The 25144-nt window shown below is 33.6% G+C and overlaps 1 protein-coding gene across 1 annotated transcript; it reads right to left on the bottom strand.

Moving 5' to 3' along the window:
- Positions 1-854: 854 nt before the first annotated feature.
- On the bottom strand, positions 855-24704 carry LOC133178350 (adhesion G protein-coupled receptor L2-like). The gene is made up of 25 exons (XM_061313082.1): positions 24613-24704; positions 17583-17794; positions 15289-15414; positions 14355-14669; positions 12280-12597; positions 12017-12100; positions 11768-11887; positions 11363-11469; positions 10724-10984; positions 10370-10577; positions 9768-9923; positions 9354-9417; positions 9141-9258; positions 9003-9064; positions 7768-7891; positions 7536-7645; positions 7351-7450; positions 7027-7198; positions 6389-6455; positions 6230-6290; positions 6052-6137; positions 3393-3519; positions 2052-2093; positions 1608-1712; positions 855-1138 (listed from the first exon to the last, which is right to left on the bottom strand). Exons 2-25 carry the CDS (start codon positions 17725-17727, stop codon positions 1007-1009), a joined length of 3210 nt encoding a protein of 1069 aa, XP_061169066.1. The 5' UTR covers positions 17728-17794; positions 24613-24704; the 3' UTR covers positions 855-1006.
- Between the last annotated feature and the right edge of the window lie 440 nt (positions 24705-25144).

Here is a 25144-nt window from a genome sequence, read left to right as displayed (position 1 = left end):
CAAATCAGTACCCAATATGATATTTTGATTCTGTGATTGGTTGGTTGTTACTTTGTTGTTTAACGTTTTATTTGAGAATTTTTCAATCATTTAGAGGCGTCACCATATACTGGTAAAGGGCTTCAAATTTAGATCTGTAGTCGGCACTCAGCGCCATTGACATGCGAGGGTTCTTTATCGTGCAAACGCATACCGTTACACAGGACCTCCGTTTTTCAGGTCTCATCCGAAAGATCCGTGATTTTCACTTCAAATGCCGGGGAAGGAACTACTTAACGTCTTAGGTTTGAGGCGGCGAGGCGAACGAGAATCGGAACCGGGCCTCCCGATCACGAAGTGAACGCCCAACCATGGCCTACCGTGACCGGTGTTTATTATGTGAAGATATCCGATGGGTGTATGTACATTGTGGAACATCTCACATATAAAGACACAGAATTGCCCTTGACTATGAAATAAAATTATTTCCCTACTGCACAATAACAGATATTTTATTCTTTGTCGGATTTTTGTCAGGTGAAATCCAAATGTTTATAACTGTATCATGTACATAACGTAGACCTAATCAAAGAAAAAAGTGAAGGAAACGAACAATGATTGATCTCAAAAATATCTACAAACATTACAAGACTGTAAACAAGGCATCAACGATGGCCTCTCTTTAATAGTGAGACAAAGGTCAAATATGTCCTTTCTCAATAACATTGGTACAGAGATGCAGGGAGTCATGCACAAAAGGGCAACTTTGTTGCAAGCTTAAGGAAATGACAATACAAGTCCGATAATAATTAATAAAGCTCGTCAAATGCTTTTAATTCTGCCTGCATTGACAATGTTTATTGATTTGTGTGTGTTGATATATAAATGGGAAATAAAGTTTTCAATTTTTTATTAAAATAAATCGTTTAAATGAATCATTGGCTATAAAAATGTACAAAATTCAATGGCAACTAAGCATACGGTTTTGTTACAGCTACTTTACCCTTTTAATACAGTTTAACTATCCTTACACACTAGTGACCATTTCACACTTCTCAGCTAAACTAAACATGTCTTTCTTTGTCTCTTGAACTTTGGACTTGACCACTTGTTTCGGGCTTCCAGTTTTCTTGTTCAGAGGTTCCGTGTCCGAATATTCCTGGAACATCGTAGAATGGATATATAAATGGATTTTAATACTGAACATAAATTTTTCACATAACATTCATTAAAATATCATACAGAAATATGATTATGTAAGCAACGAATAGCTTTCATGACTTAATTTCTGTGCACTAAATCGACAGGAACTGAGAAAAAATCTCAAAGGTACACTCTATAATAAATGTTCGGTATATGACCAACTAAGCCCTACCATAGATCGAGGGGAATTAAAAATCCAGTAGAGGGTACATAAGGCTTATTGCATGTATTATAACCATGAAAACAGTTTGCCTGCTAGATCGCAATTAAACAGCAGCATATGCATGTTTTTTTTTTTTTTTTTTTTTTTATAGAATGTGTACAACTAATCCACTTTCCCAATCTTTAAATCAAAAATATCTTCAACAGCTTTGTCTTTGATTAGTTTATGGCAAATATTAAAAGACAGATAACTCTTATACTACCTTTTCCTCCTCTTGATTGAACAAAGATTCCATAGACTGATCGCGGTCGGGATCGTACACAATCAAGGTTTTCCTAGTTTTTCTTGCCTTTAATACAGCCTGTATCTGTGTAATAATAAAATAAACATATTTATAATTTGGTTATTAATTTTATAAAAGTAGATCTCACAATAGTTTACCCCTTTACAATTAAATCATACCGAATAAATGTTTATTCGAATAAATATTATTCGATTAAATGATGGACAAAAATGTAAAACCCACTAAATTCTATGGCAGTATATATGCTGCTGTGTTACGCCTACGCAAGAATAAAGATTGTTATCAATGTTAAATACTATTTCAAATGGAGAATTCTTCACTAAATCTTGTGAGGTGTGAGAACTGTTTTATATACTGATTAAGTAAACGTAAGAAAAAATAAGAATGAGCTGGATTACTTACTTCCTCATGTAGAAAGACAAAAAACACTAGAACAAAAGCACCCTGAAAAGGAAACAGTAATACACGAGTTATTAACGATAAAGTAACTCATCTGAGGTGTAGAATTCTATGCGAAAGGAATGTGCATTATGAAAATTTGTTTGTACCGCATGTGTCTTCTCATCAAAAATGGCATGAAAATTTGGCACTTTGTTTACATTTTTTTAAAATTGAATTCTAAAAGATATGTAATCTTATTTTCTCCGATTTTCATTCCAAACGTTTGTCACATAAAAGTAACATCAGAACTGAACTGTTTGCATTTGATCATTGACACACAAAATATCTTTCAAAAATACCTATACACAATTTTCCAGAGAATGAATTAACAAAACATAGTCATACAAATAAGTAGAATATGCATTTAATATTCTTATCTGCTTCCTTTAATACATTGTATTTTTGCTGAAAATAAGTGTGAAAAATGTGGAGTTTTAAAATTGTGAATGGGAAAGAAGAAACTGTTATCGATAGAGAGTAATCCTATATTATATAATTATAATGTAATTTTTAAGGATGCCACTTTTATACTCTTGACAATAATTTATATTGAGGTATCGGACTATCCTAGTGCTGAACTTGTTAACAATCATGTATGAACAAGAAATCATTCAAGTATTTCACTATGAACTAAATCGTTGTTTTGTTTTATACTTTATAACCTCCATTAAATGATTTAGTCATTATATATAACAATTCTACGAGTCTCTTACAGTTATACATTTAGAGTTACATATGAGGATAACGAACATTAATCATGCTCAATAATCCAATTAAAGAATACAGTTTGTAAGCAGAGCAAAACATGGACCTCCGAAAACAGAGGTGGGATCAAGTGCCATGAGGGATTGATCATCCCATGACGACCGGTCACACCCGCCGCGTACCCCTCATCATGATCGAGTAAATGGAATAAATCCGTAAACAATTCAGTGTGAAAATCATGGCCTAACAATTTGTTTACGAGAAGTCAGTCAACAATCTACATGTGTACCGATAGATTACACAGATAGCAGATGTTCATTATGGTAATTGTTGTCAGCAAACAAAAAGCCAAAATAAGAGGCATTGTGAACGAAAGGGTTACAAAAGGGTATTAGGAAAAAATAGGTTTGTGAATTTGCTGTTTCTATATCCTGAACAACTTTAAATATTCACATCAATAAAAACACAATTTTAACAACTAGCTATTTGCTTAATAACAAAATGAATGCATTTTACCATAGCGGCAATAAGTATATGAAGAGGACATTGTTATGTTTGTTTTATTTTAATGTACAAATAATACATTTGCTCTCATACTTGTAATATATTCATCATGGCATAGAGGTACTTGATGACGGAATCATGCATTCTCAGCGACAGGAAGGCAAACGCCCAGGACACTGTGACCAAAATTATCTGAATCCATAAGCCACGCATCTGTATCCTTTTAAAAAAAATGGAGAAAATCGCCTATGAGACGAGAAAAAATTGGTCGACCGAACATCGGCTTAAATGTGCTAAGGCATATGTCTTAATACATCAAGACCCTAGATTGAAAGATTGTAAAATTTAACCCCATTTAACCCCTAGTTTTCCTGTAAAATCAAGATGTGTTTGTGAAACACTGATGCCCCCGAGTGGCAGCTTATGGCAAAGGTTAAAGTTTCTCAAATGCAAATCAAACTCCACGTCAAGAGATCAAAAATGTTGGTACCCAAAGAAAGGTCTTGTCTCGAGGAATATACCTGTTAAATTTGAAAGCCCTAGCTCCAACTGTTCAAAAATTAAAGGTTAAAGTTTTTTAAAAGTAAGTAAAACGTCAAGGTCAAGGTCAAATGGGCTCCAGGGAAGGTCTTGTCACAAGTGATACACATATTCGTGAAATGTGAAAGCCCTAGAATCAAACGTTCACATGTTATGGTCAAGGTTAAAGTTTTTTAAAAGTAGGTCAAACTTAAAGTTCAAGGTCAAAAGGTCAAAGTTGTTGGTAGCCAAAAGAAGGTCAGTTACAAGGAATAGACCTGTGAAGTATGAAAGCCCTAGCACTAACTGTTAAAAAGATGTAGCCAAAGTTAAAATTTTCAAAAGTAGGTCAAACTCCAAGGTCAAGGGTCAAAAAAGTTGTTGGTATCTAAAGGAAGGTTCGTCAGAAGGAATACACATGTGAAGTTTGAAAGCCCAAGCACCAACTGTTCAAAAGTTATGGCCAAGGTTAAAGTCTCATAAAATTTTGCAAAGTGGGTCAAACTCCAAGGTCAAAAAGTCAAATATGATGGTACCCAAAGAAAGATCTTGTCACAAGGAATTCACATGTGAAATTTGAAAGTCATAGCTCCAACCAATCAAAAGTTATGGGCAAGGTTAAAGTTTTTGCGAACAAACAAACAGACGGACGAATAGGGCAAAATCTGTTTACCCTCGAATGTTCGATACGGGGGCATAAAAAGCAAAGCTTAATGTTCTGGTTAATGTAGGCTTTTTTGTCAAAACTTTTTAATTCAATTTGACTTTGATAGTCAAACTAATGAGTAATGATGGTCTTATGATGATACAGCCATATGTTAAATACAGGTAGCTAGCTACATGGATGGCCCAATCGTGAGTGAATACGAAAAGGAATGAGAAAAAATTGAAAAAGAAACATCACTTGCAGTAGAAATAAACAAATTAACACATTAAAATGTACAGTGTAATTACTTTTGAAAAGGGTCGCCCGCGTGGCGCAGTGGTTAAGAGCTTCAGTTTATTCTAGAGTCTTGAGTAAGGTGTTAATCCTTACGTCGCGGGTTCGAATCCCACTGTGGGACGTGGAGACCGGTCCTTCGGATGAGACCGTATAAACCAAGGTCCCATGTCGCAGTAGGTGGTGGCACGAAAAAGATCCCTCACTGCTCAATGGCCCTATTTTGTTTGTTTGTGTATTGTTTAACGCTCCTCTCGAGAATTTTTCACTCATATGGAGACGCCACCACTTGCCTGTGGAGAGCTGCAAATTTTGACCTATATTCGGCACTCAGGACCGGTCTCAACGTTCCACAGTGGGATTCGAACCCGCGACGTAAGGATCAACTCCTTACTCCACGACTCTAGAGCGGATGCTCTACCACTGTGCCAAGCGGGCGACCTCAATGGCCCTTAGTGCCATGTATAAGTCTAAATTTGCAGGTCTCCATCGGCAAGTGATGGCGTCTCCATATGAGTGAAAATACTCTCGAGAGACGTTAAACAACAAACAAACAAACATTTGAAAAGGGACAATATGATGTATTAATTAATGATCGGAAAAATACATTTCAATACTTTTTTTGTCAAACAAAAGTTAATTAGCGACTTTCACAAGATTAATGTCGAGTCAATTTAAGCTGTTCATAGATTTTTCGATAAACAATATAATAGTAAATTTACAAATAAATAATATGTGCAATAAATTAAATTGTGGAATGTAAGTTTATTGTTACAAAGTTTATTTTTTTCAAAAATTAAAAAATACAATGTTTTACTTTTAAAGTAAAAAATTCATATATTAAGTAAAATAATTATATATTATGCGTATTCTTACATAGTGTGTTTTCTTCATTCTAGAGACATTCCTTGTATTGAGTGCACTTAAAATCATTAATATTTCTTGAATTCAAATTCGAGTAAATTTGGACCCTGGTTGTTTGTTGGTTTACTTCACTTCTCTTCTTAAGATACACACCCCATAATGGGACCAATTGCAGACGAAAGACTGCAAATTTAAACCTGTTCTCGGCTTATAGCCATTGAGCAGTGAGAGGTCATTTTTGTGCCTGCACCTACTGCGACACAGGATTTTGGTTTTATACGGTCTCACCTATAGGGCCGGGTCTCCACGTCCTGCAGTGGGAATCCAACCCGCCACGTAAGAATTATCGCCTTACTTTGCAAATTTTAAATGATGCAACTTCTGCTCATCCATTGCGCCATAGCTGCTGTAATACCTATTTATACTTACAGAATTATTCTGTTTGTCTTTTCACTGTTTGTATAAGAGTTTTCGTTGTGCTCTTTGGTTGCAAAAATCATCACCATAACAGAAACCTGTAAGGAGAGTGTCTCTAAAATGTACTGACTTGTAAAACTGTCTTTATAAATGGTGTAATCATTTGAAAGGATTCAGATTCGATACATACTGCTTGTAGTCCCAATGCTGGAGCGACAAACAACCAAATGTTATCCCAGGAAATCCAGCACCTGACAACAACATATTCTGGTAGTTATCATCTTACTGAGACTGTAAAACACTTTTGATAAATTGCAATAAATAAGAATAATACAGTATCTTAACGTACATGTCTTTAGCATAATAAGATTCTCCTTGGGATCCAACAAAGGCGCCCACCAAAACACCGGGAAAAACTGATAAGCAAATATTCTGTGATTCAATTCAGTTTTCATTTTCAATCAGGTTAATGACCAGTTCTTTGATAAGAAAACTCACTAGGACATTGTTATGCAAATATTAAAATTATATATTCATACATAAATTACTTAACATACAAATTAAAACTTGAGACAAGCCTTTAGTGATGTTACATTTATGTAATTTTACCGAAAATTACTCTTTTGTAAGCGTAAACCACAATGCTTTTAAAAGCAATCAATGTAAGTTTTCGTGAGCTCGTAACAGTCAAATTTAAAGTGTTTAAAACCATTCAAAAAGAAGGAAAATCAGAGCACGTAATTTTTAATCTTACATATACCATACTAAGACTTTCACATTTCAAAAATTCAACTATTTTAAGCATTTAAAATTGAATACATTAATAGGATATAAGTAGCAAATTCTATTTGGTATGATTTGATATATAACATATATATATATACATGATGATGTATAATGAAAGTCTTGTTATTGCAAGAAAAACGATAACAAGCAAGACTCTTTTTCATTTAGCAATTAAAAAAAAATATTCATTTGAGGACTTACGCCAGCCGAGGACGTAATAACGAATCATTGATCCGTTATCCGTGAGCTGATCAGAGTGTGAATGCGCAGCATACGTTATGACGATATACTGATTGAAAACTTCGTTCATCAACCAGGAGAAATTGGACAGGAATGCATAATGTAATAAAATCGCAAAAATGTGACATATCACCTGGAATGCAAAAAACAAATGGGATCTTAGAGCAATATCTTCCTTAATTTGTTAATACGGGCTACATTCAATTGAGCGAAAATTATTATTAGTATACATGTATAAATGTAGTTAAACTTTCTTTTTTAGAAATATTATATACATATACTTACAGGGTTATCGTACTTGTCTATACCCGCCATGAATACCACCTGACCTATGACAATGGACGCTGCCAAATTCTTATGAAGTGACGCAGTGGTAGTGGATGATCTAGAAAAACATTCAATATAAAATGGTATTGGATCATCTAATGAGGTAATCCTCGTAAAGCTTTGATTGAAGTATGGTAACCCACCTGAATCTAACATGAATAATGATGCTGACAAGGCACATTACTGTTGTCAATGCGCACCCTGCATACGACGCAATATTCATTAAAATGGGTCTTTTAACACCTCTGTCCCACTAAATAAAAGCAAAAAATGTAAATATTTAACTATGATGAATATTATAACGTTATCGTAAGTTGGCATTAAATCGTTGTTTCAATTCACCATAAATAGGATCATTTATTAGCGTCCACTCACGTTAACATTATACATATCCGTAATGAGGGCAAAAACACCAGGCATATAGCATTCACAGTACCCCTCCCCGCCTGTATCTGACACCAGGATACACTGGTCCCTACTCCACAACCACTGACTCTGACTTTAATATGAAAATAAGTAATGGATATATGCCGAATACTGTTCTATATGTAAAATTATCAGACTGTTTGAGGCCCGTTAGGGCCGAAAACAGTCTGATAATTTTACATATAGAATTGTATGAGGCATATATCTTACTTAAAACATTGCTATTTAAATGTCCAAAAGTTACCTGGAGGAGTCCGATAATTACACAATAGGAGTTCAGGCATCAATAGTTTTCTACCTGAAACCATCTTATAAGTGGACAAAAGAAAAGAGAAAGTTTTTTTTTTCTTTAGACAGTAAAATCAGTGAGTGAACTCTTTTTTGTTTCATTCATTCAATGGCAGTCGTTTGGCTTAGCAGGAACTATGGACAGTGGTCAGGTGATGAAGGATTTTTTTTATGATTCGGTATATTTTTTCTTATTAAGTGCGTTTGACATTGATACAGATACAGTGTTGGGTGATATCTTCAAAATGCATTTAAAGTAAAAATGCGGATTTTTATCTAAAATTTTTATTGGATGATATAATGAAAATCTTGGGTTTTAAAAGTGCGGTCATTGGCGAACAAACCTCGTTAAATGAAGAGATTGGTTCTTTATCAGAAATGGATTTAAATTGGCTTATTAACATTGCTGTATCGAAAACGCTTTGCAAAAAAACGAATGGAAAGTGTTACTTTTGAGGAAGGTTAAAACTACAGTTTCTTCTTGGATTTACTATTTTTAACAACTTAATTTCCTCCCGTTCGCTTTCCCTGGATTTTTTCTCCCTAACCTTTTTTTTTTTTGGGGGGGGGGGGTTCTGGACAAATTAAGCCTTGATTTCACTCTAGTTGTTGTTTTTTAACTACTGTCCGAATTTGTTATCACTGCCGTCCGATAATATATTATTGGACTGCTAATTATTATTATCGGACGGCTACAGGTAAATTTTTAGACTGCAAGAACAAAGGCATGACGTCACAGCAATGTTTTAACTGTTTTTATTAAAAATACATGTTTTGGACATTTTCTATAGTGCAATGATCATAAAACTGTCAACTACTATTAAAACTATTTTAATCTCAACTTTTTATATTTAATCCGTTTTGAATAAAATAATTGTGTGATATGAACAAGTTACCTTGATTTGTTACGATTTGGGTGTTCAATCCTTACACACTCAGCATTTGATATATTAAATGTCTGAAAAAATATTTAAAAATTTTCAAAGTATTTCGGACTGTAATAAAATGGATATACATCGGAAGAAGAAACTTACGTCTAGATAGGCCGCATGGTATCTGATTGGTGTACTCAGGTTATAGGGAGTAAAATTATCCGTATTGTGGATATACAGAGCCAATATGGCCGTGTTTACATTATCCTCTTTGCTTTTGCTGCAAGACAAAGACATCATGATCACTGGATTTTAATATATACTGAATACTAAAATTCTTAGGTACTAAGTAAAAAAATATATATGAAAATTTACCCCACATGATTTGGTAGATATTTTGCCAGGTTTCTAAATCGGAATCCTGATAGTTTAACATAATCTGAAATAAAAACAATTTGTTTTTAATTCAAGGGGATCAACTTGCAATGTTTAATGCAAAACTTTCTTGGGAAAATGTAGGTTAAGTTTCTTACTTAAAATTAATAATAAAAATATGAATTATTGATTAACGTCCAACGTTAACGTGTAAATTTATTATTAGTATTTTTGATTATAGTAAACAAATTGCAAAAAAAAGGTTTTAGAAAATAACCGAGCATGAAAGAAGTACCGGCAGAGTAGTACATGTAATTCCTTGAAAAATACCCAGCAACGATTGAAAAGAGTTATAAGTCTACAGAAACTGAAGTAGGTTATACTTGAAACCTTCTACAGCCCAAAAAAACTTGCCAGAAGAAATGGTCATGTTGGTCAGGGAATCGCCATAAGAAGGGAAATATCGGACCTCGCCCGCTTCTCCATTCAAACCAAACAGGACACCATCAGAACTGTCTGGAAACATGAATTCTCTCATCGAATCTTTCTTCTGTATCTCTAGTTTGTATTCTGGATAGAGAATATTTATTTTGTATTCTGGATGGAGAATATTTATTTTGTATTCTGGATGGAGAATATTTATTTCTTTATATTATACTTTTTTATGTCATTTGATTTTTTTCTGAAAATTATTTGGAATACAGTCAATCGTATATACAAATAATATATAGAACAGTGTATCTGACGATTACTTGAAACATGTCAATACATGTACTGCTAACTAAAAGCGTTTGATGGAAATTTTTGCTGCATGATATTTTGTGTCTCTCTCATCGACGAAAACCTTTCAAATTATTTCTGTTTTAGAGAAAATAGTCCTACATACTAAATACGTAATTTAAGAAATAAATTGATCATACAGCTTTTAATTGATTATGTTACACTGTAAAATTGATTGCAAAACGAAAGTTAAAAACTAATTGCAGAATGACGGGTATTATAAGTAAAATGCCTACCAATGTGTTCTCTGATCTCTAATTCCGGTTTTTCTTTGTATTGTATCACACCTCTCTGTATCTGTTCTTCTAATATGTCTGCTACAACTGTTGCAAATTGCTCTATCACAACCAGAAGGTTGTCCCCTTCCACACCTGGGGGTTTGGTGTTTTTCCAGCCAGCATCGTTTTTAGATTCCAACAAATTGTTGACGATATCGATGAATTTCTGGGTGAAAATAGGATATGGTTTTGATTTAGGCTTTGGTCAATGTATGTAAGAACAACAGGAGGTATTCAGTTTTATAACTCAAAACAAAATATATATCCCAGTATTTTAGCGTATAAACATAAACAACGATCACTGACAATAACCTTAATGAGATCTTGGATGTCCTCTTGTGTCGGAGTAGCTATGTTTGCTTTCTTAAATTCTTCAAATCCTTTTTCCGACGTTTGGACATCGACAGAAATTGCTTTGGCCTGAAGATTCACTATCATTTTCAACAGATCAATGACAGTAGCGACATCTATCGGATTGGTGTAAACATTGGTGGAAGTATGGTTCAACAACACCGAGGCAAAGTCATTTATCCACAAAGCATCAACAACTGAAGAACTGGACATTCCCAAAATCTTTTATCAATAAAATAATTTAGATAAAGTTTTTACCTGTTTAGCATGAAGTCAAACTTTATCTTATTTGAGTAATTTTGAAACATTTCATCTTTCACCTTCTATGAGAAGACTAAAAAGTATTCTTTGTGAAAAATGTGATGTTTTAAGCATCTTTACCTTTAACTCTTTAACTCCCCGAGAAATGTCTTACTTTACCTCTTCATATATTTTCCCCTAAGAATTGTGTTAAGTAAACTATTTTGAAGGGGGAAATATTTAAATATTAAAATAATTTCATATCTGATCAAATAAGATATATATTAAAAGTTGATTGTAATTGTGAAACAGGGCTTTTGTTTTATGATCTATAACGTGCAATTTTGATAATTTGGATACCTGCTGCTTCATGTCAAGAAGGTCTTCAGAGATACATTGATCAATGTACGGTTTTCCCCAAATACCCTCGTTCTGAGATGTTCTGTAGCACGTTCTGGAAGCCGAATCTGAAAAATTGGGCAATGTTAAACAGGGTGAAAAAAACAAATCAGAATTTTCATTTGATTGCTTAAAAGGGAAATGCATTCAAAAGGTACTTCTGAAGTATCGCAAATTATATTTTGATTTATACGATCTACATTTAAAGCAATGGCGTACAGTGTATTTAAGCAGTTGAGATACAGGTGCATACGTTCAAATGAACTTCTGAAGTATTGCAAGAATATTCTGTTTTATACGATCTAGCTCCATTTAAAACAACAGTGACTATGTTTATTTTAGCAGTAGAGATACAGCCTTTTCTACCGTATGTTTCGTTCCTGGCTTTGTTTTCTTCTTGTCCTGGACACGGTACGGTGGCGTTTGTTATGGCAGGAGTTCGCGCCCACACCATGTTCTCCACTGTTTCCATGTTGCATTGAGCTCCTGCGAACAAATTATTGGCATTTTGCACATTTAATTTCTTTGCATGTTCATATAAATTATACATCTCATAGATGCAATAATGACATACTGATTTCAAACTTTTCTGAATATGTGTTGTTGTAGACCTACCAATAACGTCACTACAATACTTGTTACATGTGATTGCTTTTTCAAGTTTTGTATTGCATGGTTTATTCTCCTTTAAAACGACGGCTGAAAAAAGCATATAATGTATTGCAGATGAGTAAACAAATACTGTTATATATAGATTTGATATTACAGCTACATTTTATATAATTAAGCAGGTACAGGATTTAAATTATCGTTTCCAGCTTTGCTATAAAAATATTCCAAAACAGTATTAATTAATAAGTTTCAAAAGCGGGACTTACATACAATATTGGACGGCCATCTCATTTTCATTGGGCCTCGAGTACCACTTCTTAAGTCGGCCCATTGGACGGCATTTCCACAGTACATAAATATACAAGAAGTAAAAATAGACGTCATCAAGCGGGAATTCAGAACCTGGTTCCAGATGTTAAGATGAGCGATGTCACCAACAAAGGCATCATGAGTGTTGAAGAGAAACTTTTCCCTTGGGGATTGCCCGACAACAAACTCTCCGTCCCTCGGGATGGGGAACGCTAAGGAAGGATCAGATCCTTCCTCCTTCTTTGTGTTGTTGACAAAGACTTTCCACGATCCATCTGATTAATGAAAACAGATCCAAATTTTTTATGTCAACATACCTGGGCATAAGAGGTTTTACCTAAGGTTTTTATATATTCATTAGCTGAATTTATAATTTTGTAGTTTAGAATTCGCAGACTTGATAAACCCATAGCAATAATGCCTTAATCCCTAAGAGAAACAATTCGCTTCATGAGCTGTATTAAAAGCATTTCTGTTTAACCATGATATAAAACAATAAAAAGGGTGCACTTTTATTCCAAAAAGCTTTTATTAGGGATCCTTTTTATACTACAAAAATAACACTATGTTTTTTTATGATATGAACTTAGGTTCATTGTTTAAAATTTACTATATACATGACGTTTCTTGTTTTGTTTTTTTGTTTTGTTTTGTTTTGTTTTTTTGTTTTTTTTTTTTTTTCGGGCGTCAGGAGTCGACACTTTAAGGATGACGTTTACTCAGCGTTTTAATTGACAAAATTTATTTTCACATACAATGTGTAAATCAAAAATTGTTCTTTATGGACAAAATGCCCGTGTTATTACTCAATATCAATTTAAACATGTATTTTATTATTTGAAGAAAATATGCAAGAATAAAAGTATTTTAATGGTAATGGAGAGGAAATTCGGTGTAAATTTTAATTTTTCATTTTTTCAAATAAATTTTTATTCTTGCAATATTATTCATGAATTTAAGATTCTACGTGTTTTTTACACCATTTTGTAAATATAATATGTGTTAATGCTTATGTGTTATTTCAAAAAATTAAATGACATGCAATGAAGAATTTCAAAAATATGAACAAAAATCATTCCAGGCAACATAGCTCAAGAATTTGATCATTGACCTCATATAATTCTTATATAAGTAGAAAAAGGGCAACAAAAGAAAACTGAGGCTTAAACAGTTTAGAGTTCTTATCGTTCAGATTTAAAAAAAAAAATAGATTAAATATGGGTAAAAAAAATTTAGAAAATGGAAATTCGGACTAGGATAATTAACATGTTTATAGTTCAAACTCTGTTTTTTTTTATTTATATTTAAGAAAACCATTTCATTTATATTATATACTAAGGGGCCACTAGCATGAAAAATAGGTCATTGACCTAGTAATTTAAAAGTGAATAATAACACTACATGTACATGTACAATCATAGGTCTACAATGTACAATAGGTGGTTTTTCATTCTTATCAGTGGAATTTTTTTGTCATCTAAGTAAACGTCATCCTTAAAGCTTATTCTGTTTTTAGGCACAAAGAAAAAAAAATGATGATATTCTAGAAAAGTAAAGTTGCATTTCGTTACATTTATATATACAGAGCCGGCCATAGGGAGTGAGTTACTGCATGTTCAAAATGTTGAATTCATTTTATTTGTTATATGTGTAAAGCATTTCAGATAGTACCTGTACTCATTTTAATGCTCAAAATAAATAAATTGAAAGCATATCTGGGGATATTGCCAGCGAATTATAAATATATCAAGATCTTATGTTCAGATTACTATTGTACATAAGAATTTATTATGTAGTTTGCCACTTAAGAAAGAACTTTTACAGAATACTAGTACAGTGGAGCCTCGTCTTCCAGACGAAATTTTTGGGGAAAAATTTATATTTAGATATACAAATTCGGACACCTCATTAATTCGGACAATTTGCTCGGCAACACAAACGTCTGGATGATAGAGGCTCGACTTGATATGTGTTTACAGAATACGAGAAAAACCTCATTACATAAATCATGGATTCATTGTTTGTATCTTACATTTTGACTCCCATATCCAGAACACATGAGACCAACTCTCGTATCCTAGTCTGATGTTTGTCTGGACTGTTGTTCCCCAAACGGTGAAAACCAAAAGATCGTGTGCCGAGTTATCGACAAAGAGTCTGAACACCTCTCCTTTCTTGCCATGTTTGTAAGACATGATTGTGCTTGCTGACTCATTTTCGTGCTTTCTAAGCCGGATCCAGAATCCAATTGTAAATTTGGGAAGTTTCGGAAAGGCCTTATCCAATAATAATGTGTAGCGAACCGGTTCCTTCGCCGAGAACTCTAGACGCGAATCAATGGCTGACGCTGTAACAGATCACAGTCTCTAATTACAGAACGCTAAATTAGTTTATCCAATTTCCTTATCTAAGTAACCTTATATAGAGTATTAATTTAGAACAAACAATATTGGCGAGGGATATGAAAGAGAAAATTTGGAATCCTTGATGAATTCAGAAAGATCTTCATCACCGAACTATTGCCGAGGCGAAAGGTCCCCGGCTGGGGATGCAGACTTCATAGGTAATCAATTAAGTCTTTCATGGTGGCAGTTTGTTTTATTGTTCTGGTGTTTATTTTAGCTGAACAAATTTCTGGAGAACGTTATCAAATAATTTGATATATTTAACTGAGTTACTATTTCCTAGAGTTGAAATGATATGAAGTCACATTTCTCAGTGATATCAGTTAAGTTTTATCAGTAATATTTGCTTTAAATGTAACTTATCAGTAAACTCTAATCAATTATGGAATGTTTTTTTTTCTTTTCACGATTTTAAATATACAACTAAACTTAAGTTCTATTTCATGCTAATTTTTACTTAGGATAGTAAGAACCTTTCAGTCAAGACTTCTGCATTCCATTCCACCAATACAAAATGTTTACATTGCACTATGAAGACGCTCTCTGCAGGAATTTACTTACACATGCACATTTCAGTGTTCCAGTGGAAACCTGGTCCGCATGCGCACCCGTATCCATCCGTGTGGTTTAGACATTTGGGTCTGGTGTAGTAAGAAGGGTGGCACTTCTCCGTCAGTATAATGTCTTCTTTAAATTCAAAGAAATCACTGCAGTATTGGTTTTGTAATGCAAAATACTAGTACAGTAGATTGCAAAGATTTTCGTTCCTGAATATGATTAAGGCCACAGTAGATTAATTCTTCGTTTTAAGTACCCAGAAGGGTAGGTTTTCAGAGAAATTCACTCAAAAAAGTTTGTAAAATTTTTAACTCTTTTCTCCGTATTTTCCAAAGATATCCGAATCTTAAGATTACCGTATTTTTTTTCAACGTAATTTAAGGCTCTTTCAGAATTCTTATGTGAAGGATTTGATCACTATTAGTTTACACATACACTTATTTATCTTTATTTAAAGAATTTATTTTTATTTTAATAGAAAAAAAATTTGGTATGAGCTTAAACAATCTGTCACTAAACATACATGTACTATGAATGAGGGATTTTCATGGGGGGATTCTCTATAAGTAAAAAAATTCTGACTTATGCTCTTAAAATTGTAACAAAATATGCAAACTCAAACGCATGGACTGCCAAACTTAATACACATCCAAATGCATGGATTACACAGTAGAACCACATGAATCTATCTCACTGTTGAAAAAAATATAATTTTATTTATTCTATGCTAAGTAAGACACATTTATTCAATATTGTCATACGTATGTTAGTTTGGCCTTTACCCTTTTACTGTGGCAGAAATTGCATTTTTTGTACTTGATTAAATATTTAAAATGAAAGAATAAGAACACATAAAAACTTTCTTTCTTATTATTTTGTCAATATATTGCGCAATTTTGAAATGTATTTGGTTTTTTTCTGTCAGAATGGAGCCTCCCAGGGAATCTTTTAGAAAAATTAAGGGACGTGAAATAAAGATATTATACATTTATTGACTAGGTTCGAAGGCAACATGCGTTTTGTCGAACCCAAGAACCAAACTGTTTGCCTGGGGCCGTTAGGCCGAAGTCAAACAGTTTGGTTCGAGGGGTCGACAAAACGCATTTTGCCCGAGAACACAGGCCATTATTTTAAAAATGTTTTGTTACACCTTTTACTTTTTATTTTGACATAACATGATGTAAATTTTGTTTACCCGCACTGCGGATTAAACTTGGTCAATTCCGTAAAGTTCTGTCGAACTCCAACGAATGCAAATAAGATACAGCTGACCCCGCCCGCACTGTGACTTAAGCGGTCCAACATCTCATCGACAGGTCAAGTATCTCGTTTTGCGGTCAAACATCGATTTTTTTTATGACCGCTCAGTAAAACATTGGAATTTGTTAGACTTTTTTTTAGTAAAGGAAACAACTTTTAAAGGTATAGCAATAGATATTGTTATACCTTTAAAAATTGTTTCCTATATAAATCTATACTTTAAAAAAAAGTCTGACATTTCCAATGTTTTACTGAGCGGTCCATTGAAAATCGATGTTTGACCGCAGAGTGAGATATTGGACCTGTCGATGAGATATTGTACCGCTTACGTCACACTATGGGCGGGACCGAGTTCAACTACAGTGCGGGTAAAGGAAATTTACATTATGGAAACCATTACAAGATACATGTATGTAAATAAAATAATATGTATAACAAAACATTTATTGACTGGGTTCGAGGGCAACATGCATTTCGTCGGACCCAAGAACCAAACTGTTTGCCTGAGGCCGTTAGGCCGAAGGCAAACAGTTTGGTTCGAGGGTCGACAAAACGCATGTTGCCCTCGAACCCAGTCAATAAATGTATAGTATTAAGTTATTCGTAAAAGAGACTTTGAGTGACTTGACAAAAACTGCGAAACTTTCATAATACACTGTACATTTTAGTAGACATTGCACATTTCTAATCTGACTTACGATAGTAAAAACATTGAACTACTGCGAATCTGTAATTTTATTTTTAGGAAGGAAAAGAGTGTTCGTATTGTAACTAATTTTTTTTTTCAAATATGTTTTTTTTCAATAAAGTTTGGTTTCACCGCTTCTAGAAGAATATTCCGAATGGTAAATTACAGGGAGATTTTAGACCGTAAGTCCAATCATAATTATAAAGATTATCAAAATGATATTAAATATATGCTCACATCTCATTACTTACTTATGTAAGTCTGTTTTGAAGTATTTTTGATTTCATTCCTGAGATATTATTTATACACGTAAGTATAACATATTTTATAGTAAGTACATATTACTGACCCTTACTGTCCCCCGATGATATGTTGGACGCCACAGTGTTTGCATCAGACAGTTGTACCAAGACAATAACGAAGTTGATGATGAGAATCGTCACAGTGACGTCTGATGATTTCCAACGACAGGAAATTTCGCAAATGTTGATCATGGCATCATACAGTAAATTCTGGCCAGGCAAGATCTTTGACCATCAACCCAATACATCTAGCGCGAACCTGAAAATAAAGGCCAGATTAGAATAACATTCTTATTACCCCTCCAATCGATTCACATATGTCAATTCAACAAGACAACCAAAAAGATTTTTTGTTGCTTTTCCCCGTTCCTTACAACCCTCCAATCTAATAGCCGGGCAGAACCAATCTCCATCTAAATTGAATGACCGAGACAAGTTTTACGGCGAGTCTTTCGGAGAGCACAGGAAGTTGTTCTACATTTTTGCCGCTAATGATGGGTATAGGGAAATAAATTTGGCATGGTAAGATTATAAAATGAGTGGATAGCGTGATTAATGAAGATAGAATATTCATAGAGGCTAGTTAACTTCAAAATTTAACATCCAAAGCAAGACCGACGAAGTGAAAGTGCATATAGTATTTCTTGAGTGTGCATTTTTGGAAGTAGCAATCAAAGTCGGAGATGCAATCGCTAATGGAATTACGTTGATGAATTCCCTGATTTCTTTTCTTCTTTCCTCAATTGTATTGCATGCGCCATGCTGGATGTTTAAGACCTATGATGAAAATCACCAAAAACATAACACTGTATTATGTCACAAGAGCTATATGTAGATTGTAATTAGATTGGCCAAATATTTATTCTCCGCAGAAAACCAAAATAAGTTTGTTAATTGTCTTTTGCTATTCTAAGAATCCGTAAACTAAAAGATGTATACAAGACAGTTTCCTTAGGAACAATTAACTGCTTTAATTCAGAATTTATTATAATAAGGACCTCTCTCTATATTTGGAATTATTGAATCATCACGTTTGCAAGTATTTACTTTTTTTTTTCAAGAAGAACTCTGTGATAAATCAAGACACCTGCATGGTGGATGGTATTGGTTTTTTTAAATCTTCATTGATAATGAAAGTGGTGATGTAAATTGGAGTTGATTAATGAGTCTATTTCATTTCAGTTGTTCAGTACTGGAACAACCTAAAATAGTAGTATTGAAGGATTCGGATTCAATTTAATATTGTCTGGTTTGTATAATGGAATAATTTACATTTATGCAAATGCACATAAATACAAAAGGCCCTTGGACACAACATTCATATATGAACCACCGTTCTCTACTTGACAAATAATTAAGTACCGGTAGATAAGAGAAACCCTTACTCTGGTCATCAGAGTCCATGAATTTAACAAATTTTATTTATAATATCCTAAGGCTTTACAGTAAGTTTACAAATTTTTTTGCTATTCTGGTGCGAGTATGAATGTCTGTAGAAAACCATTGCAGGCCTACTCTTGCCCCGTGGATAAGCATTACAAACTACATGTACAAAATTTGACTAATAATGACCCTGCTTTTCTCAAGAAGATTTGAAGCTATCTTTTCCTGTGTTTCCTACATGTAAAATTCAAATATACCTTAATGTGTCCCTGATTTAGTCTCAGTTCCATGAATTAAAACATTTAAATCCACACTATATTGGGATGCTTACATACTTACTTGAAAACGCTATCCCGCTGTAGGAAGATATTGTTCCCGTATATGTCAGTGTAATTATAAAGAAACAATTTGACTCCCAATCGTGATCACACCCTTGCTCTGGGATTATGATTTTGCATTCTTACACTTCAAGGGGATGTATATTTAAAATAGAGTGTTCCAAGAAACGCATGTGTCGCCTGCTTTGTAGCTTCATTAAAGGTGTAAATAAATCTTAGAGTGGTCAGCTTTTATTTACTACAAGCATGAGAGACTGACAGTTCATGCATTTGCCTGCAAAGAAAAAAAAATGTCATCCATGGATAGAATATTTAGACTGCGATAGAATCTGACAATCAAAGAAAATATGGTACCATAACCCTCGAATGAATAATTAAATTGAAATTATTAGAAATAGCTATTTGTCATTTTATTAATACATGTTTCCAACAATCCTCCAAAAGAGCTTTCAGTCTTTCTTCACTCGGCACACCTCGGCCGATTCGTACCTCATCTAACCTCGGCTGTATCATATAAACCTACATTGAACCGGAGCTACTTTATAAGCAATATGGCTGCGCCCTATAATTACACGTGCACAATGTTGACAAACATGTGATTACGTAAAGATACTAAGTGCATATTTCTCGGTAACTGTTATTTTTAATGTTACCTTAAAGCTTTTGAAGATTTTTATCCATGTGCTGAATTCGATCCGTTGACAAACATGTGATTACGTAAAGATACTAAGTGCATATTTCTCGGTAACTGTTATTTTTAATGTTACCTTAAAGCTTTTGAAGATTTTTATCCAATGTCAGACGCTTGTTTATTATCGTTTTCAAAGCGTTACATTTTCCCTAAGCGGTAAACAGGCAGCCTTATCACAAATGTTAAGCGGAGACGCATATCAAGCTTCCTCATACAGCCGAGGTTTGATGAAGGTGACGGAATCTGCCGAGGTTTGCCGAATGCGTCTTTCTTTACTGCAACTGTCAGTCTACACAATCCATTGTTGAATACCGATCCCGATGCATTTTTATGGTATTTAAATATGTTTGTGTGGTAACTAAATAACACACAGTTTCAAAGTATATTTTCATGAGCTAAACGTTTTTCCAGTAATCATTCAAAAGAGATTTCAGTCTGTCTTTATTGCAATTCTTAGCCTACACGACCCATTGTGGAATACCGATCCCGATGCATTTTCATAGTATTTAAATATAAGTTTTTCTGGTAACTGAATTTCATACTGTTTCAAAGTACATTATCATGAGCTCATAAACATGTATAAATGCTTATTATCTAAACCCTGCCTCTCAAAGTTTAAAAGTAATAAATTTAATTAAACTGCCCGAGATATTTTTCGCAAAGTAGGTCAAAGGTCAAGGTCAAGTAGATTGTAATGCTAATTTTTTCATATTTTCTTATGACAAAGAGTGCACCTGCTAAATAGCAGACTTACCTCTTAAATGTCAAAGATATGCTGTATATCGGCACTATGAAATATTTTGAAAAGTAGGTCCAAGGTCAAGGTCAAAGGTCACGAAGTCGGTAACCATTGTAATTTACAAAAGCTATAGTGTCAAGCATTATATGTGCAAAATATCAAATCCATACTTCTTACAGTTCTTGAAATATAGTGACAGACGCACAGACAGACAGATGCCGGGTAATGTGATCCCTTAGTGTCGCTCTGCTCTGCAGGCGACACAAAAATACGACGGAGACCTATTTCTGCCCCCCCCCCCATAAAATCAAATTTTGAAAATCTCTGGAAATGTGCACAATTGTATTTATATTACATATTAAAAAATTAATTAGCAAAATTTATTATACATGTAGATTGGAAGAATTTTATTGACAATTTTGCTCTCTGTGACGACACAAACTAACTGGAATTTCCGTTATTTTAAGGAAAGAACACAAAATGGACAAATATGTTCAAATTTGACTATAATCATATTCATATGTAGATATCCCATATTCAAATTTGTTCAAATTATGGTTTACAGGGTGAATGACATTATGAGGAAATGTTTCGAATAAGTCGGAAAAACGATTAAAAAATTATTTGCGAGAGAATAGCAGGATTGCTATTGGACAAATCAAAAAGGAAGCATTTCGATCCATCTACTGAAAATTCGTGTTGTGAGACAAGGCGCTAGAGTGGGTCACAAAAGGGGGTCGAAGTTTAACATTATATGTGTATAGCAGAAAAAAAAATCAAGAAAAGCAGGGCAACATTTGCTCAAATTTATATGTATGCAAGACCTCGTAGCAAAGATTACAATGGCACATTTTTTAAAATAGAGAAATAGAGGAAAAGTCTGAAGAAACATGGTCAAAATTAGTCAAAGGACTAAATTATGTAATGGCTAAAATCTACCCCCTAAAATCGAACTTTGATGGAGAAATCTTTAGTTAAGTTCCAAACCAGGGGAGATCTGCAGACTCAAAGCAAAGTCATAAGTTAGATATGAAGTTAAGAAAATGACGTAATTCAAATTTTCAATGATTTTGAAAGAAAATGGTGTATTTCACGTCGATATTTTGATTGATTGATTATTGCTTAACACCGGGTTGGCAATATTTCAGCCATATTTCGGCGGCGTCGATATTTTGACTAGAATTCATGAGGGGCAGGTCTGCTCACTCTGGATCTTTTCATATCGTATCGAATGGTTATATTAATGAAATATGTTGGTATTGTACCTGAGCAAGTTTGCGCTCTGTAAATACTATTATTTTTATCTTGCAATTTAGGAGAAGAGCATTTTATTAGATACCCCCTTATATTATAAATATGTAATTAAAGTTTTGATCCTCTTTAGCAACATGAGCATTTGGCTCCCGTGAGATTAAACAGAAATGGATCTGTTAACAATTTTAATCATTAAAGAAGACGTGTACATCTAGCAAGTAATTAGCGATATTTAATTAAAATTTAATGTCAATGGACCCTTTACAATGAAAAGCTTGAAGTACTCTTCGAAAACAGCAATTATTCATTTTGTTTTTTAACTGCATTTTCCCGTCCTGATAGGAAAGTCTCGTATATGTAGAAAAAAGAGTTGAAAAAAGACGCCTCCAGATTTGCCTTCAGATGTTATTTTAAAAAAGGCACAATTGCCTATACACATGCTAGATTGCATTTCAATTTTTTAAAATATATTTTTAAATGCATTAGGTCAAAAACTCACGTTAGCTTTTTTTAAATATTCTAGCATTACGAAAACCCAACTGAAAACAACAACGATTAATGTGAATATATTATTTGCCTTTTAATGTCATAATCATGTATCTGATTATCATCATTAACTTGTTACATTTGTCAATAATTCAAGGATTTCATGTGTCTAATAAATCTCGTTTCCCTATCAATGTCCAAGTTTCTGAAACCCTAAAAGTCTCGCTGTCATCAGCATCTATAGAAAAGTGGGATAAGGCCCGACAGACGTCTTCATCTTCAGGAAACCAGTGGCATGTCTTAAAAGCCAGAGCAGCTAGGATCAGGAAACTGTGGTATGCCTGTCTACAGAGTTAAAAGCCAGAGCAACGGGAATTGTACAATACAAAAGGCTAAGCGAAGGATGTAAATTCACTATTTTTTTTCTTTTATGGGCCCAGTCAATAACCAAGTGTATACATCTACATCTACATCTAATTCTGTCGTTAGAGTATACCCACTTTGTGTAATTTCAATTTTTTTTTACAAGTTCACAAAAATTTTACATTAAAATAAAAATGCACTAGATATAAGTTTTGTTTGATACAAAAACTATGTACGCCTAGAAGTTGCTGCTCAGATGCTAGTTTAACATTAGCAAAAATTGATTATTGATTTTTCATAAATCTATTTTCCCTCTGACTGTGAAATAGCTTAATATTTTTAAAATCCTATTTATAATGAAGGAAAGGAAAAACTGAAGCTCATGTCTTCCGTTCACTTCATTTGTATGTGATGTACGTAAAAGAGCCAAACTTATTATATCCGTTACAGTAGCAAAAATACCCATAAATGTAGATTATCAGGGTTTTTAACTTTTCGAGAACATTCGTAAACTTTCCAGATTTTATCATTGTAATTTGTAAGAATTTTTTAATCATTCTTAAAGGTGTATGGATTATTTTTTTTTTCTTTACTCAAGGGGATATCGCTTCATAATTATCGTAACCTAATGTAATTAAGCGGACGTTTATCAACTCTCTTAGAGCATATCGATTCCTGCTCTTCAGCCTTTCATCAATTAATAATAGTGTTCCGATCGACGACATTATTTACGTTTTTCTAAGGGCCCTAATATAGAAGGCCCTTCAATACACAATAATTGTTTGAATTACGTGGCCACTATCGCCTTCGTGTTTTTCATACCAATTAAGCAGCTCTCACCTATAATTGTTTCTTTACATACAAATAGTAATGTTATATTTGGCCTCTTGCAATTGGTATTGGAAAGTATATGTTTCTTGTATCATACTTTTATGCTGTAAATAATGGTTTTTCTTCAATTGATAGTACTTGCGATCTAGCTGGAGCGGATCAAAGATCTAATTTTAATTAGATTGTAGTACTTGAAATTTTCCAGAAGAAAATCTAGCTAATATAAAAGATATCTTTAATTTTACATTTCCATCATTAGGGGCTCTGAATTCTTATAACATGTATTTCTTTTATTAAAATGATGATTGGAGTATTGGGTCTTTTGGATACCACAGATAAATCAAGCAATAAATTGAGATTTCTATATTTATGTTATATTAACAAATACGATATTCAAAGAACAAAATGAATACCAATTAAAAAAATTAACATTAAACAAAAATATAGTTCTTCATAAAGTTAGAATTATGTGTTACATCTTTGTATAATGGTCCGATTTAACTGACCACTTCTGGTAATCTGTTTTCGTAATGAGAATGTCTTGACAAAGATGAATGATCTCAATGACCACTAAACAATACCATAACAATCTATGGTATATCTATAACTTACATACAGTTTGTTGCAGAGTTCGTTCTAGAGACCGGATTCTAGATATGGCAATCGTGATTAGTAACCATATTTCCTTTCAGAATGTTGTCTCAGAAGTATGACACTAGAATACATATAGTCATAGGACATATTCTGTGTGCAACCCTACACGTGTGATGCAAGCGTGCACATGTATACAATAGGGTATTCTCACAATATTCTTGCATACAAATACTACAAATGTGAATGCTATATCTGATTAGTATTTTTGGTGTGGTAAGAGGAAGTAAATCCAAACAAGCTATCTTAAATATACAGGGACAATGACTTCTGAACGATAATAACATAAAACTGATCGAATCGGTTGTGATCACGCTACTGATGTAAAATCAAATACTGACCTGTAAAACCCCGACTTTATTTGTCCTCCATTGCACACCTATAACATATAGTACCACATCCGAACTGTAACAAGTAAGGACATCACACCGAAGCGCCTTCTTTCTCGTGCATGAAATCGATCGCCAGTCACAGACGTGTCGAGCGAATTCCAACAAAAATGTCCGATATTAAAGCACAGAGGCTAATAATTCACACTAATCAATACTGCTGCCTTTCTTAACTTGTCTGTATTTTCAGGTTCTTGTTAAAAGTTTATTTTTCAATAACAGAAATTTTAATTTTGCACAACACGAAATCAACATTTTCGATACTAGTATCAGGAAATGTAAAATTTGGATGTAGTGTCATTGATCGAGTTATGTGGCTTAGAGTCTCCTTAAAGCCTTTTTATGTACATTGTAAACAACTTACTATTGACCCTTAAATTGAAAGTTAATCATAAAATGCAATAAGTCGATGAAAAGAGCAACAACAAGCACACACCAGTTGTACGAAATTTGAACTGCTTCATGTATATTTGAACTTACAAAG

This window comes from Saccostrea echinata, unplaced genomic scaffold (assembly GCF_033153115.1).
Source record: "Saccostrea echinata isolate AGI-Se365-2 ecotype Australia unplaced genomic scaffold, CSIRO_AGI_Sech_v1 ptg000002l, whole genome shotgun sequence".
Lineage (NCBI taxonomy): Eukaryota > Metazoa > Mollusca > Bivalvia > Ostreida > Ostreidae > Saccostrea > Saccostrea echinata.
The sequence above is the reverse complement of the archived record's forward strand: the minus strand, read 5'-3'. Positions and strand labels throughout refer to the sequence as shown.